This window comes from Dromaius novaehollandiae, chromosome W (genome assembly GCF_036370855.1).
Source record: "Dromaius novaehollandiae isolate bDroNov1 chromosome W, bDroNov1.hap1, whole genome shotgun sequence".
NCBI lineage: Eukaryota > Metazoa > Chordata > Aves > Casuariiformes > Dromaiidae > Dromaius > Dromaius novaehollandiae.
In genome coordinates, this window is record NC_088130.1 from 69625760 (window position 1) to 69640468 (window position 14709).

A 14709-nucleotide genomic window follows, 5' to 3' on the forward strand; every position below is an offset into this window, starting at 1 on the left:
CCTTGCTTTCTGTAACCCATAAGCAGTTCAGGCTGTTTACACTGACCACTTACAAACTAATATTTTATAGGAGTGCTGCAATAGTTGTCTGGACTAGCTCTGTGGGTGGAATAAGGTTTAAATAAGTTTTTTAATGGAGGACAGGGCAGGGAACATAGCAGACTTATGTTTTTTCTAAACTGACCCAGCTTACTATTAGCATCTGTAATAATCCCAGGTATCAGAAATCCTGTGGCAGATATTTCAGTAATCTTACGGAAAGTTTTGTACTGCCCTCATTTTTCTCTTTGCTTGCTTCATTTTACTTTCTTCTTTTCTCCAAAATTCCCCTTTGACCCTTTGCCTTTATTTTCTTCTTTCTTTTCTCCTCTTTTATTTTCTTGTCATGTACCTGTGGAGCGGGAGCAATTGGCTTAACCAAAATAGGTTTTCTCCTGTGCCTTCAGTAGTGCCTTAAGTAACTAAAAAAACTTCGAAACGCTGAAATCCACTGTATGCTGAAGCCCATGTGAAGCTCTGGAGACGTGTACTGCGAACTGAGCTGTAACAAGCAATTCTGTTACAAATTACCTTTTATACCAACTTAAATAAGGATTTAGCTCTCGTTCTTAAAGAGTGAAAAGCTCGTCTCTAATCCGCTCATCCCTCGGCATCACTGTCATGCTCCCTGCAATGTTCCCACGTAGTAACAGTCGATCCTTTCTGTGTGCTCAGAATATCGAGGTCGATGGGCTCTCCTACAGGCTGGAAGGGCTGAAGAAATTCACGGAGTACAGCGTGCGCTTCCTGGCCTACAACCGCTACGGCCCCGGCGTGTCCACCGAGGAGATCGCCGTCACCACGCTGTCCGACGGTAAGCTCCGGCGGGACTGGGGAAGAGGGGAGGCAGGTCCCTTCTGCCGGCTGCATTCGTCCGTTCCCGTCGCGTGATGCTTTCTCCCAGGAGCCGCGCCAGTGCCAAGGCTCCTCCAGCCCTGTCTCTTCACAAGAGACGGCAACGAAATGGGAAGTTTATTGAATTTGCAGGGTTTTTGCAGAGAAATATGAGATTCGGTATCTACCTGCAGTGGTACCCAGTGAGTTAGTGATCATCTCCAGTGATGATTGCTTCAGTTCATTTTTCCTGTATTGAATTGTCGGGGTAGTGTACTGCAGTCTTTATTTTCTCCTCAACTTGGGCACAGGTATCAGGCTTTCAGCGGCAAATTCTGTTTTATTATGGCTGCATTTGAATAAAAACTGCCCAGGTTTTCCTTGTATCTCTCACACTGGACTAGAAAACGTGCCTGTGTTTCAATTTCTGCTCAGTCACGATGGTTGCGCTGTCTTTCCTCCCAGAGCCTGCACTGTGCTTCGTGCGTCTTGCACGCTCCAAGTGATAAATTGAATTTTATTTTGAATTCGGAAGCACTTAGTTGTGTCTAATATCAGAAACTTCTACATGCCTGACTCCTGTTGAAGTCAGTGGGTCTGATCGCCATAGCTGGCTGAAACAGGCATAACGTTATTGAAGTCTTTTGGTCTACAAAAGTGTAAAAACCTTCTAAATGAAAGGCAAATTCGCTCCGTAGGATTTGCGCATACAAAGCCCAGAATTTCTGTCAGTCAGACCGAGCTGATTTCTCCGAATAGAGTTTTTCCTGCCAGACGGTTCTTACTATTTTTAGAAGGAAACAGAGTTCCTACCAGTTAAAAGAGAATGACTGATACTTACTGGGGGGAGAAAGATTAAATGGAATGATGAGAGTTTATAAACTAGCAGCAAGATCCAAAGGCAGTTTGATGTAATTACTTCCAAAACGGTCAGTGACGTGCCAGTTGTAAGATAACTGAGACCTGTAATTGGAGGAAATAAAAAGCCCTAAAAGGAAAGGTTCAAAGATTTTTATCCATGCCAGCATTTTTGTTTAAAGGCAATATAAGAGGTCTCAGCTTAAACTTTTAAAGTGAGATTTGCAGACAGTTAATTTTCATTCTGATGAAAAATTCTAAAGTTCTTTTCATTCATGTTGATGAATGAAGGTATGGGAGTTCCAGTTGCCCTGTCGTGTGTTTGGATCACTGACTTAGGTCATGGCAAAAAATGTTTATTTTTACCCTTGATTATAAAATCCAGGAATAGGCAGGAAATGCGCAGATACAGACACAGAACAGTACAGATACTGTTGGTACTCTCCATACTGTAGACAGGTGCTACAACAAAACACTGGAGCAGAGAACCAGCGTGTTGGAGTTTTGTCCCTTTATAGTTACAAATTTTTATCTAATTTTATTATAAATGTAATAACTGTCCCTTGTTGTTCTACCCAAAACAACTGACGTTGTTGCATAAGGTTAAGGATGACAGTTGTATGTCTGTTTGTCTGCCTGGTGACCCAGTATTTCCGAATGCTACATTTCATCAACTGAAAAAATCAGTGTGAACTTCTAGGCAGCATTAGTGGAGGCCCTATAGATCTTGGAGCAAGTCAGAAGACAGGGAGACATCATGGCATTGCAGAGCTCTGATGTTTGCTTAATGAGCTACAGCCAAGAGCACTTTGGTGGTCATCTCTGGGTTGCACAAGCGGCTGGTGACATCCGTGGAAAGTGTGTCCTACCTCAGTGCTGCCGTGGGGCTGCCTTGTTGGCCAGGGTCGAAAGGGGCAGCGCTCCTGAGCCAGGCAGGAGCGGAAAATTCATGGGGAATGCAAAGTGCTTCAGAGAGCATTTCAGAAAGGTCTATGTCAGGGGCTGGTTTGCAAAGGCTGAACCTGGCTCCCCAAAATTTAGTTCAGAATGGGCTCGGGGCAGGAGCAGAGGAGTTTGAAGCCTCTAAAATAGACGCCCTGGAAGAGCGACATCGGGGCCGGCGTGGAGGGGCCAAAGGATCGAGCGGGAACCCGGGTGCCCGGGGCCAGGAGCGAGGAGGCAGGGAGTTCCCGGGTCTGTCGTGCTGTTTTGTCTGTGGTATTCCAGACTGTCGTCGCGATGTCTTCAGCAGAGTCATCTGCGATCCCCACAGCTCGTTTGGCACTATTATTTTACATTTGACACCTCTGCAATATTTTTTCAAGTGCTACTTATGTCTACCCATCTAATTCAGTTTTCCGTTGTGATACAGACTGGATCTTGGCAGAATAAATTACTTCACACTTATAATTATAAAAACAAAAGGAAAACAAGTGAAAATGAATATTTTGCATAATGTATGTAGATTTAATTCACACTGTGAAGTGTAGAACTGTGGCCCTGTACTCCACTTTGGTTTTAAATGTCATCATAAGTGAGAAAGGGAGGGATTGTTATTCATGAGCCTGAAAATTATCCTCTGCAAGTGTTTCAGAATGCCTCACCTGTCTGGGAACAAAAATCATCGCTAAAGAGAAGGGTTTTGTGAGACTATTCCAGAAAACAGGAGTGGAACATGGTGCTTAGGTGCCCTCGGGTTGGGAATCTGGAAGAAGACAGCGTTTATTTTCCTTTTTGTTTAAGCTGAAGCCTGTTCTGCAATGAAGTCGGTTGGGTCCAGCCTGCCCATGGTTCGCAGGTGCCCCTCCGGGGCGAGCGGCGGGGTGTCCTCGGTGCTGTCTCTGCGTTATTAGCCGGTTCTGGTTTTGATGGCCAGTGAGTGAGTGAAGTTTGGGGTTATTTCTTCCAAAAGCCTTCTTGGAGAGGCTGAGTGTGGGTAGACAAGCGCAATAAAGGACATCCTGTGGGTGACCATGAATGAAGGCAGACAAGCACGATAGAGATCATCCTGTGAATGACTACAAATGAAGGCAGATGAGCACCATAGAGGACATCATGGATGACCACGAATGAAGGCAAATTTGCACTCTGGGACGTTCTTTCGTTGTGCCTGTCTCCAGCAAGCTGCCTGAATGGGATTCTGCATTGTAGCCAGGCTTCTCTGCTCCTTCTCCAATGTTAACGTATTCTTTAACATCTAGGAGATGTTCGGAAACCGGAATGTCCCAAGGCAAGTAGAGTTAAGCAAATGTCTGTTAATGTTAATTTTGTTCTTTCAAGTCCTTCTCCCGGCCCCCAAACCAAGTGACCTGAACCCAAGGCTTTTAAAGCCCACACAGGAGTCAAAGTGCAGATGGATAAAATGAAGAGTTTGAAGTGGTATGAAAGGAGAGGAGATAGCCGCAGGGTGTCTTTCATCCTCCTTATCCATGGTGTACCTGCAAGCGTTTCGGTCTCCGGCGCAGAGAGCAGCTTTGGCTGTCCGGAGCGGCTGGGGCAGGAGCGTTTCTCCAGCCGAGAGCGAACAGCGCGGTGGTCCGAGCCGGCACGCGTGCACGCGTCGCAGCGCAGGGAAGGAGGCACCCGGCACGGGGAAGATGTAACCGGTAGAGCTCTGCGACACCAAAATTTGCTGCAGCTACCTGTTTACGGCCCTGCAGAGACCCTTTCCCAGGTTAAGGCCCGTTCTGCCGGAGGGTGCACGATAAAACAGCGAGAAATAACTCCCGCGAGAGAGAGCTAACAGCCTACACAGACGAGAGAGACAAAGACATTTAATCCATCCTGTTTTATAGGTGGAGAGAGAAAGCAAGGAGAAAGCTGGCAGGTCAGCGTATCTGCATCTCCTTTCCCAGGTGTTGTTTCTTCTGCCAGCGGTGCTGCTGCTCTCCACTCCCCTGGCCGGCAGCCCTGGCTCCGCACAGCTTCTGGCCTGCGATCCATCCACCACCATCACTTAAGAGTTGGCAGGCCTCATTGGTTAGGATCCAGTGCTGGAAAAAAGGCAAAAACTGGGTTTCCCAGTTCCTGACTGGGGCTTTCGCCTCTGGAAGAAAATATAACGAACAGCACTTTGCTTTTCACGGCCCGCTCTGTTTAGTTTTTGCTTTGTGCCATCTTCGTGTCCAGGTCCATGGAGATGGGCACTTCTCAAAGGGGCCCATTTTCGGTTTTCTAAAAACTAGTTTGAAATGGAACTAAAAGTCAAAAATGATAGAAAAGCCTTGAAGATTGGTCTGTCTGAATTTCCTTTCTGCTTGTAAAAATGACAGGATCGTTTTTAAGTCTCCCTCTTAAGAGTGCTTGTGCTTGAGTGGGTAATTTTTCCTGTGCGAATCCTTTGCCGTAGAGTGTATGACATGGTACATAGTTTCACAGAAAAGCCTTTACTGTTATTTCCCCGCAGGTCTGTAGGCAGAAATTGTCGGTGAAGCTCTGGGATCTAATGTATAGTCTAAGAAACATACCCCAATCAAAGGGATTTAGTATGGCTCTTCAGTCCCAGCAGCTGCAGAACCCCAGACTTGCACAATTTACCAGATCAAGGAAAATACTGTATCTTTAATGTTTAGTTTCTGGTTGAAAATACAGCTCAGTTAATATTTGGCCAAGCTGCGTGCCATTCCAGAAATGCTTTGAGCTATCATGCTTATGAATTTATCAAAATGCATTTAATCCCAGCAATTGGCAGACAGTCTTATTTCATGCTTCCTGAGTACTTGATTTAAACATAATTTATATCCATAATTACAATATGAATGCATCTTTTTTTTTTTAGTAAAAATTAAAGATTGAAGCTTGACTTGACACAGGAGACAGCCTGTGAAGTTTTTCAGCTATCAGTAGCTATTCGTGTGTGCACGCGAGCTGGGAGAGCAGCCGAGGCCACGCAGGCTGTTAGAGCATTTACAGCAGGGCAAGAGCGGGACCCACCTGCCCCATCCCCATGCGAGGGAATTAGGTAGGAATTTTTGGACCAAAATATTATTTGGCGTGAACATTCATCAGCACCGAGACCTGTTGAGGAAACATGTGGGTCTAACGAAGCACTCGTGGGGGGAGTTTGTGAGCTGCATCCCTGTCGAAGCCGGCGAGGCTCCTTCCCTTTGGGTGAACGTTTCTGTCGTTGCTGGATCAGGGCCTAAGCCTGGCCCTCTCCCGTCCCAGCTCGCTCCCGAGCCTCTCAGTGCAGGTGCCTGATCCTGTGCCTGCCCCGGCACAGGTCAGAGGAGCTGCCCCCAAAATAGCGTCCTGGGGGCCGGGGTGCTCTCTGTGCTGGAAACGGCAAGAGAGATGGTGGGGAGCTGCTCACCATCCCGTCTCAGCTCAGCCAGCGGAGTGGAAGCACCAACACCATGGATTCATCTCATGGGCAACTGGACATTTCTTTTTTAATTTCACTGGACAGAAAAAAAATGCCATTTGGTCGTAGTACCTTGCCAGCCTACGTACAACCTCACAACGCTTCTCTGAAGAAGTTGCTCTGTGCCCTGTTCATGAGCGAGACGTGCAGTATCCCTTGCAACGAGGGCATGCAGGAAGGATGTGGTCTAGCTGGCCTTGGGTACTGCGTAGAGGAGGCTGGTGTCCAACCCACTGCAAGCCTTCTGCTTGCTCGCTGCCGTCTCCTAACCTCTCCCTAAGCTGTGGCTGATAGACAAAAAAAACCCAAATTTTCCCAGGTACATCCAATTTCTTCCTTTGATCAAGGCATAAAACTGGAGGAAGTAATTGTAATCTCATAAACGCTTAGTCTGATAGAGGAATCCTCTGACTGTTGTGTAACTTGAAATACTAAATCAGAATCTCTTGGTAGTACAAAATGTCCCCCCGATTGAAGAAGGAACAAGCAGCAAAGATAGACAATATTGCTGTGAAAGTGATTCTGAATTTGATGCTGGATCTCGTCTGGGTTTATTTCTTGTGCGATTGAAGATCTGGAAGAAGAGATGAAAACTGCATCGGTTACGTTATATATGAAACTAAACTGGGAAATGTGACAAGCAGTGATCAAAGAGAAATAATCAAAATAATAGAAAGACAAACAAATGAAGAAAAACTTGTCTGATAAAGGAATAACATGAAATACTGGTGATTAGTATCGATTGTATGTAAAAGTAATGACAAGACTTAAAATGGCAGTGGCTAAGGATTATGACAGAGGCTTTGGAGTTTAATTTGCTGGTCAAAAACATGCCAGTCTGATTTGCTTGTGGCATGGAAACGTATCATGGCTCAGTAGTGATGCTCTTCTCATGACACGGGTCGGGTTTGTGTCTCTGAGCCCCTGGGGACGGCTGTGAGAGACAAACCGGAGCAATCCCAGGGGCCAGCTCAGCACCAAGGGGCATCTCACCCCACCGTCAGAAGACAACTTCATGCCCATTTGTGCTACCCCACCCCGGGGTGGTGGCAGGCACCCCGAGTCAAGCCGGGGGAGAAATCCCAGAGGAGGCAAAGTGGCGCTTTAAGCAGTTGCGACTCGCTCATAAGCAAGAACAAATATTTTCCAATGCAAACAGACTTTTCTGGGAGATATCAGCCATTCACCATACCCAGTTAATTCAGAAATGTCCAAAAAATATCTTACTTGCTTTTCTTTTGCCTTTTAATGCGGAGTACATTGCAGAGAGACACTTTTTTTGTCTGATATTTCTCAAAATGGTGCAACTGAGATCAGTGACATCTCCTTTGTATTACGGGGTGTTAGGGAGATGGAGCATCGTTATTGTACTAGCAACACGTCAGATCAACTTTCCACTGTTTTGGGCAGTATAGAAACAACTAAAGAGTTATCCCTGAACTTAAGAAGCCAAATAGCTTCTAAAGCTTCTAATCTGAAGTGACAAAAAGGAAACTAAAGGGTGAAACAATTTGCCTGCGGGCGCCTGGCAGGTCATGGCAGAGCTGAGCTGGGAGCGCGGGTCCCTCAGCCCGACACACTCACTCCTCCCGCGCACCCTTCTCCTCTGATGGGAAAACAGTCCTGGATGGTTAAAAGCCAAGATACCAAGTTAGTTATGAATATTCCTTGAAAACACGTCTTCAGATCAGACTGTGGCCCAATAAGCACAAAGGTCCAGAGCCTGAGCTGTCATTTTAAGGGATTCGCAGCAGATGCAGATATTTGCTTGTACAGCCTTTCCCAAAGGCAAATCTCTGCGATTTGGAGCCTCCAGACCGAGGAACGGTTTCAGTATTCCTTACCAAACCCTTCACTGTGCCATTGCCTGCAAGCAACGAGTTTTCAGATTATCGTGATTCAAATGCATCATTTTTTCTGTTTATGGTTCGCAGAGCCTTCGTGCAGGACAGCGGTATTAACGTGGGGCATTGCTGACAGTGGGGCATGCCTGTTTAGCTGGCTGTTGTTACTTTTGCTATGTTGTCACCTGTATTTAAAATACGATTTTCTTATTTGCTCTGACAGATGACTTAAACTGACTGACTTAAATCCTTAAATACTAGCGTGCATCAAGGACTCTACAAAATGCTGCACTTTGGAGTTTTGCTTACTGAAAGTAAATGTGACTAGGAATCGTATGGCCAGGGTGTTTACAATAACCTAGGGGAGCGTCCCATGTATTCACTGCTATGATTATTTTGTTTAACGACTGTACGGGCGCATTTTGTATGTTAGCACCTATTGCATTATTCTTAGATTCACCGACGCTGAGGTCAGCAGGGGCTTCCCACAGTGGGCCCAGCCCGTGCATTGCATATACTTAGGTATAGGTTCTGCTTGGTGATAAACGTGCCACACTCCTAAACAGCAGTTTTCAGCGATCATGGAAGAAGGTGGAAATGAGGATATGCCTTATTTCTAGTGTAGGGGGATTCCAGCTCTTAGGGCTTTACTAAGTACTGAGTATTCTCCGTGATCCTTCTTTAGCTTTCCCCTTCCCCTTAATTCAGGGCCTCCGTCCTGGAAGTGTGAGCTCCAGCCCTGCTTTTCGAGTGCTGAGTAGCCTGGGTTAGCAGGCAGGCTTTAGTTCTCCAGAAGGAAAATAAAGCTTTAGGTCAGGGAGCTGATGCACCAGGAACTGAGAACTTATTTCTAAAGCTCTTGGCTCCTCAGCCGTTGCATTAATATTTGCTATCTGCTGGAGAAACATACGTTTGACCAGTTCTTGCACAAGCATGTTGGAAACAGAGATCTATAGCGATGCAGTGGAAAACAGGAAGAAATGTTGTCTGTAAATAATTAGTTACTAATGACCCATTCAGCCACATATATGCCAAGCATTTGCTGGTGTCCAGAGTGTCTCGCTGCTGCGAGTGTGTCCTTCGCGGTGCCTTGGCGGAACTGAGTCTCGGTGAATGAACGTATGCTCCGCAGGGGTTTTCTGTGACCGTAGCTGCAGAGGCCTGTGAAGTTAAAGGAATGTTTTAAATGGAAAAAAAACTTGACTCAAAACCATTTGTTTTAATTAAGGCGGTGGATGTCAGGCCATCTCATTAATGCCTCATGAAGAGTCTTTGTAAGACCATATATTGGATAGGTATTAGACACATTTAAAATTGAAGTGTGTTTATTAGGGTGGATATAACAAAGTTTAATTGCATAAAACCGGGGTGAATTACTATATGTATGACAAGTAAAGAGTCTTAATGTAAAATACCAGTGTTTAACAGCGTCTGAAGACAAAGATTCCTTTCTTCTCCCCCTTAGGCATCCCAGCAAAAAAGGGATGAACTGGTGCCAGCAAGGGGGGAATGCCCTGGTCCGTTGGTATAAAAAGAGTTCTGAAGTACATTTGTTTTAATGTATAAAAAGCAGAGGAATTGCCACATGTTCTTGTTATTTCTGACCAAGTTTATAACAAATAACTGGATTCCAGTATTTGGTCTGACGGTGGGGGAGCTGCTGCCTGGCTCTGTGCAGGGCTCCGATAGCTCTGTCATGAGTGAGTGACACAAAATGAGCAGATGCATTTGGTTTTCCTCCCTCTGGGGGACCTCTGAAGGGCCACCCGGATTTACCTGCCCCGTTGTGATCAGACTAGAAACTGGGTGCAAAAGCCGCACGCATTTCTTTCCAAAAAGACAAATACTTGATGCAACCTATTGTGACTTAAGACACTAACGGCAGTATTTCCCTTCTCTCTTGTGTTTTCTCCCCTTTCAGTGCCGAGCGCGACGCCCCAGAACGTCTCCCTGGAAGTGGTTAACTCGAGGGTAAGTGCCGCGGTGCAGCGGTTGGCGTGCGCGGGCGTCCTGCCCGCGTGTACACACACCCCTCTTTGCATGCGTTTTGCATTCACACAGCGAAGCGTTTGGGGTTGCCGGTGCTGGGAAGGAAACGTTCAAAGCCGGAGGCGTCTCGGCCTCTCTTCCCAAGGCCGAGGGGAAGGTGCTAATTGCATCCTGTAATCACTGCGTAGCACTCAAACCAGGCAGCGGCAGCGAGGCCCGGTGGCTTATCTGCAGTCCAGTTTGGGACAGAGAAGGCAAGCCGGCCAAGGCGTCCTTTGTTTTTCTGGTAGACGTGGCCTTCGTTGCCGGTGATGCTGCTTAGCACTTCCGCATGCTGTTGCATTAAGGCTTTCAAAGTCCTTAAATCAAGCTCAGCGGATTTTGGCATTGCCCCTTTATGGATTAGGAAGTGTAGTCCCAGGTAAACTATGTGCTGTGGGCGCTTGAGCGAGATTCTGCTTTTCTGCTGCCGTCTGATTTCTCTTTTGTGTTCTCTCGTCTAAATGAAACACATCGGAGACTGAAAATACAATTAGCTGTCCATGTTCTCCTTCATTTTTTAACTTCTGGAAGTAATTTTTTATAGGTACAATTGCTTTTACTTTGCCAGGAGAATGTGTGACCCCAGAGAGGGAGCTGGGCATAAATATCAAACACCTGAGCGCTAAAGAGCACTTAAGACCCGCACTGTTATCTTTACTGATTACCTTTGTCGGAGCTATGTTAGCTAGTGCCACCGGAGAATATGGCCCAGCAGGTGAGATTGTGCCCATCACAAGGTCATCTGTTTCCACAAATTCCTGTGTCCACGTAAGACACCGTCTGCCTTGGGCTCGCTCAGGCTCTCCTTAGAGCAGCCAGACTTGCACGTGCGTTGGGGCCGTAGAGACAAGGCTGCTGGGAAAATCACCCTCTTCCGTGTGGGTTTTCTGGGCGCCGGTACCTTCGTACACAGGGTAAATATTCAGGGCTTTTGCAGACGTGCTCCAGCTTGGTCCTGGACAGGCGGCTGTAGCCACCCCAGGTGTTTCTGCGCCTGGGACAGGGAGGCTTCTGAGAAACACCTAAAAGTCTTTGGGAAGCCCAAACTTGCTTTTGGAGGAAAAAGAAGCTGGAAGTATTGAACCACATTTCTCCTAACTTCTGGTTGTAAGGGTAAAGAAGCGTTTTATGCTTTGCAAGGGCTTAGGCCGTTCCTGTTGCGCTGTGTTCTGTTACTTCCAATATTGCACCACGGGATCCTTAGGAATTGCCATTTCAGTTTTTACTTTACTACTATCAAGGTCAAGAGAATGAAGCGAAACGTATTTGCTTCGTTTTATTTAGATTTTGAAAGGATTAAAATACTACTTTTGAAATCTTGTAAGGAGTTCTGTGAGGATTTATTTTTCTGTTCTTGCATGCTCACCAATTTGGATAGAATTGCATTGGAGCATCTCAGAATTTCTGCCAGACAAAAATTTTCATTTTCAATTAGTTTTTCTAAGAAACGTTGTTTGTACCTCGTTTCAGTGCAGACATGAGAAGATACAAACAGAAGCAACACAAAATTGTATAATCCAAATCGGCGAATCCTAGCAAAAGCATGCACTCTAATCTCTTAGAGATTCACAGTTAGTATAAGTAAAAAATATATATACAGTATATTAATAGGATGCTATGGTGTTTTACTATACAAAATAGAACTATGTGTGAATAAAATCCTGCTTATTTTTATAAAGAAGTTTTTGCTCAGTTGTTAGGATCACTGAGTAGTGTTCAAGAAAGGAATTGCTACCTCGGAAATTACAACTGGGCAATGTAGTTAATCGCATGCAGAGGTCCGTAATACCGTGAGCACCTGCAGTAATGAAGCCAGGTTCCTCTAGGCTTTGTGGCCGGTCCATGTTTGACGTGCGTGAGCAGCAGTGGGTGCCGGCAGGTCAGCCGGAGGGAGGTGGACCCAGCCGGCCTCCTCCTCCTCCACCTGACTCTGGATCTGTGCAGGATTTAACCCAGAGACCTCTGTGCCTTGCCTTAAGTGAACTGGGCAGAGGGATCGAAAGTATTACCTGGCTGCCCAGGTGGACGGGCAAAGACACACACGTTTGCACACAACATCATCTGCTAAGCCTCATTGCCTTTCAGGATCATGTTAGAATCAGAACTGAGGTGGAAAGAAGAGTGTTTTAAAGAGAAGTCGTGATTTTCCAGGGAGGCTTCAGCAGCAGTGGTGTCACTTAAACTTGGGTGATCAAGCAGAGATTGTTCCCTGATTGCCGATTAACGTCTGCAATAAACATAACTGCGGTTTGGTTAACTGGCGCGATCTCCTGGAATAGCGAGAAGCAGAGCTGTTCTCGGGTGACCGGTGATGTGGGAAAGTAGTATGTTATTGGTAGATTATATGCTCTTCCCCAAGGTAGATCTGTTGTCATTCCAACAAAGATATTTCTGTTTTCTTCTAAAAGGTGTATTCATTTTACTTAAATCCAGTGTACTTACATTCATAAAGAAAATCTTTAACAATTCCATGCCACTGATGAAGTCAGTTGGTATTAATTCCTAATATAATATTGAAACACTGTATAATAGGTTTTAATTATGCTTCCCATTCATCAAGTGCTATTTCCTAATATATTATGAAACGTATGTGAGCTTATTCCTTTTCTTTTTATTCATACCTCGTATTTATTGCAGCTACATAAGCTTTTGTATTCTGTAGCTCATTTCAATACTGGGCCCATTTAGACGTGGAGGAAAGGCACAAAAACCCCACAAGTTTTGTCTTACCAGGATCCCTCAGAGCAAAGCTGTCCCCATGGACATGCTCTTCAGAGATTCCCATGTGCAGTGAGCAAGGAAGAGGAGCCCAAAGCTTGCTGCCAAGGGTGAGCGTTTGCGTGATCGCTGCCACGCTGGGAACACTGAGTACCTGACAGGTTGATCTTTCCCCTCCACTTCTTGTTTTTGTGAACTCAGATGTCTGTTTTGAACATTTTTTTTTAAAATACAGCCAGTCACAGTTTTAAATTCCTCTTACACGTAGTACCCAAAGGGCACTGATGTCTTGGAACATCTTGTTCCAAACCTTTGTGTTTACTTTTTCTTACTTATTCTCAAGGGAAAATGTCACAGAGCAGTTGATCATGTCTCATGACCTTCTGTAATGATCATTCAAATTTAAAGCATTTAGAACAAAAACAGGAAAAAAAGCTGTAGGCTGTAATGCTGTATGGGATGGGGTATGGGTACTCCTACCCTAAGATATATTGTGTTAATTCTTTCGTATAGGTACTTATGGATAGAGGTGTGTCATACGGGTGCAGTTCCGGTTGTGGTGGGATAAGACAGGTTAGGATGGGAATAAATCCAACCTCTGTCTGCCCTAATCATTGGTTGTCATCATGTTCCCAGTCTCAGAGCGCTAAATGTTGGGGTCCCAGTGGGATATTACCTTGCAGGTGTGAGTGCTATGCCGGACAAAGATGGATTTACGTGTCTAGGTGCATTCGGCAGGGCTGCTGTTTCGGGATAGGCAAAAGAAACGTGTCTCAGTCCTCTTCGTGAGCAAGTGTCAGTACCGGAGAGCTAAAGCAGTGGTAATGCGAATGCTACCTGATCGTCTGGAGCTCGGGGCGAGGGTGGAGCGTGAGGAGTCTGCGGGACCCCTTTGCCCCCCCGCTGAGCTCCGACAGGGATCTTCTGCGCAGGTGAGGGCTCTCCAAAGGGTCCCTCCGTGAATGGGGAATACCTGTTACTGGCACCGTTCATGAAATAATACCAGTATAAAAAGGTGTTTTAAGAGAGTGTGAATGAAATGTGGCTCCTTATTAGAAACACAAAGAGGTGTGGAGCCGTTTGGACTCTTTTGGGCTTAATCCTACGGGCAGTGCGGGAGCAGGGAAGTACAGGTACCTCTGCAAGTCAGCAGACCTTCGTGCAGCTGGGATAGAGCTTCAACACCTACACTTAGGGAGCTTTGAAGAAAAAAATACAGCAGAAATGAACTGGACTCACTGAAACTAAAGAAAGAAGAGTTTCAGAGCAAGCAACTTCAAAGATCATGCCCCAAAAATGTGTTTGCCCCTTCTTTTGGGACACGAGTCCTGTGGCATTTGTGGTTGAGGCACAACGAAGCTGCTAATGAGCCCTGTGCCGTTTCCCCCTCCTGTCAAAGGCTGTAGCAATCAAAAATACTGCGTTTCTGCAGCCTGGTTTTGTCTCGATCATATTCTTCTTAGTTCTCTTCTAACTTGGCAGCAGTCACTGAGAACTAATTCAATTAAACACTTACAATTTGCAAACTGATTAAATCAAAACAAGTAGCTAAATAACCATCACAGTTTGCTAACTGGGTTTCAGTAGCACACAAAAGAGACCAAAGGCTGCTGTGCTGGTTTCCAGAGTTGTTTAAAATTTTATCTCTGGTTTAATAAGATTTCTGTCTTTATGCTATTTTTCTTTGGTGCTGGCAGATCTATTAATTTAATAACATAACGGAGATGGCCACGAAATGGAAGATGTTTGATATGAATTGCTATTATCATGATTATTGCTTAATATTGATGGAGTGACTGGAGCCCTCGGTCGGATCAGAATTGATAATGATGGTGACTGTGACATAAATACAGCTCCCTGCCCCAAAACGTTCTGCGTACTTTGGAGTTATTGTGGATTTTCTTCTCATACAAGTTAATCGTGTTTGGTATCTAGTGTAGAGAAGGAGAGCAGCGGTAGGGAAAGTGTATATCCATGTGCGCATACATATGTATGCGTTTCCGTTCACTTGAAATTCTATGC

The 14709-nt window shown here is 45.5% G+C and overlaps 1 protein-coding gene across 4 annotated transcripts in view; it reads left to right on the top strand.

The window, feature by feature from the left end:
* The window catches only part of LOC112994481 (netrin receptor DCC), a 547074-nt gene that overhangs the window by 388362 nt on the left and 144003 nt on the right, over positions 1 to 14709 (top strand). For all 4 annotated transcript variants that reach the window (XM_026118858.2, XM_026118859.2, XM_064499826.1 and 1 more), the window contains exons 11-12: positions 715 to 853; positions 9860 to 9909. In XM_026118858.2, coding sequence (XP_025974643.2) covers positions 715 to 853; positions 9860 to 9909 — 189 coding nt within the window. The remainder of the gene's footprint in view (positions 1 to 714; positions 854 to 9859; positions 9910 to 14709) is intronic.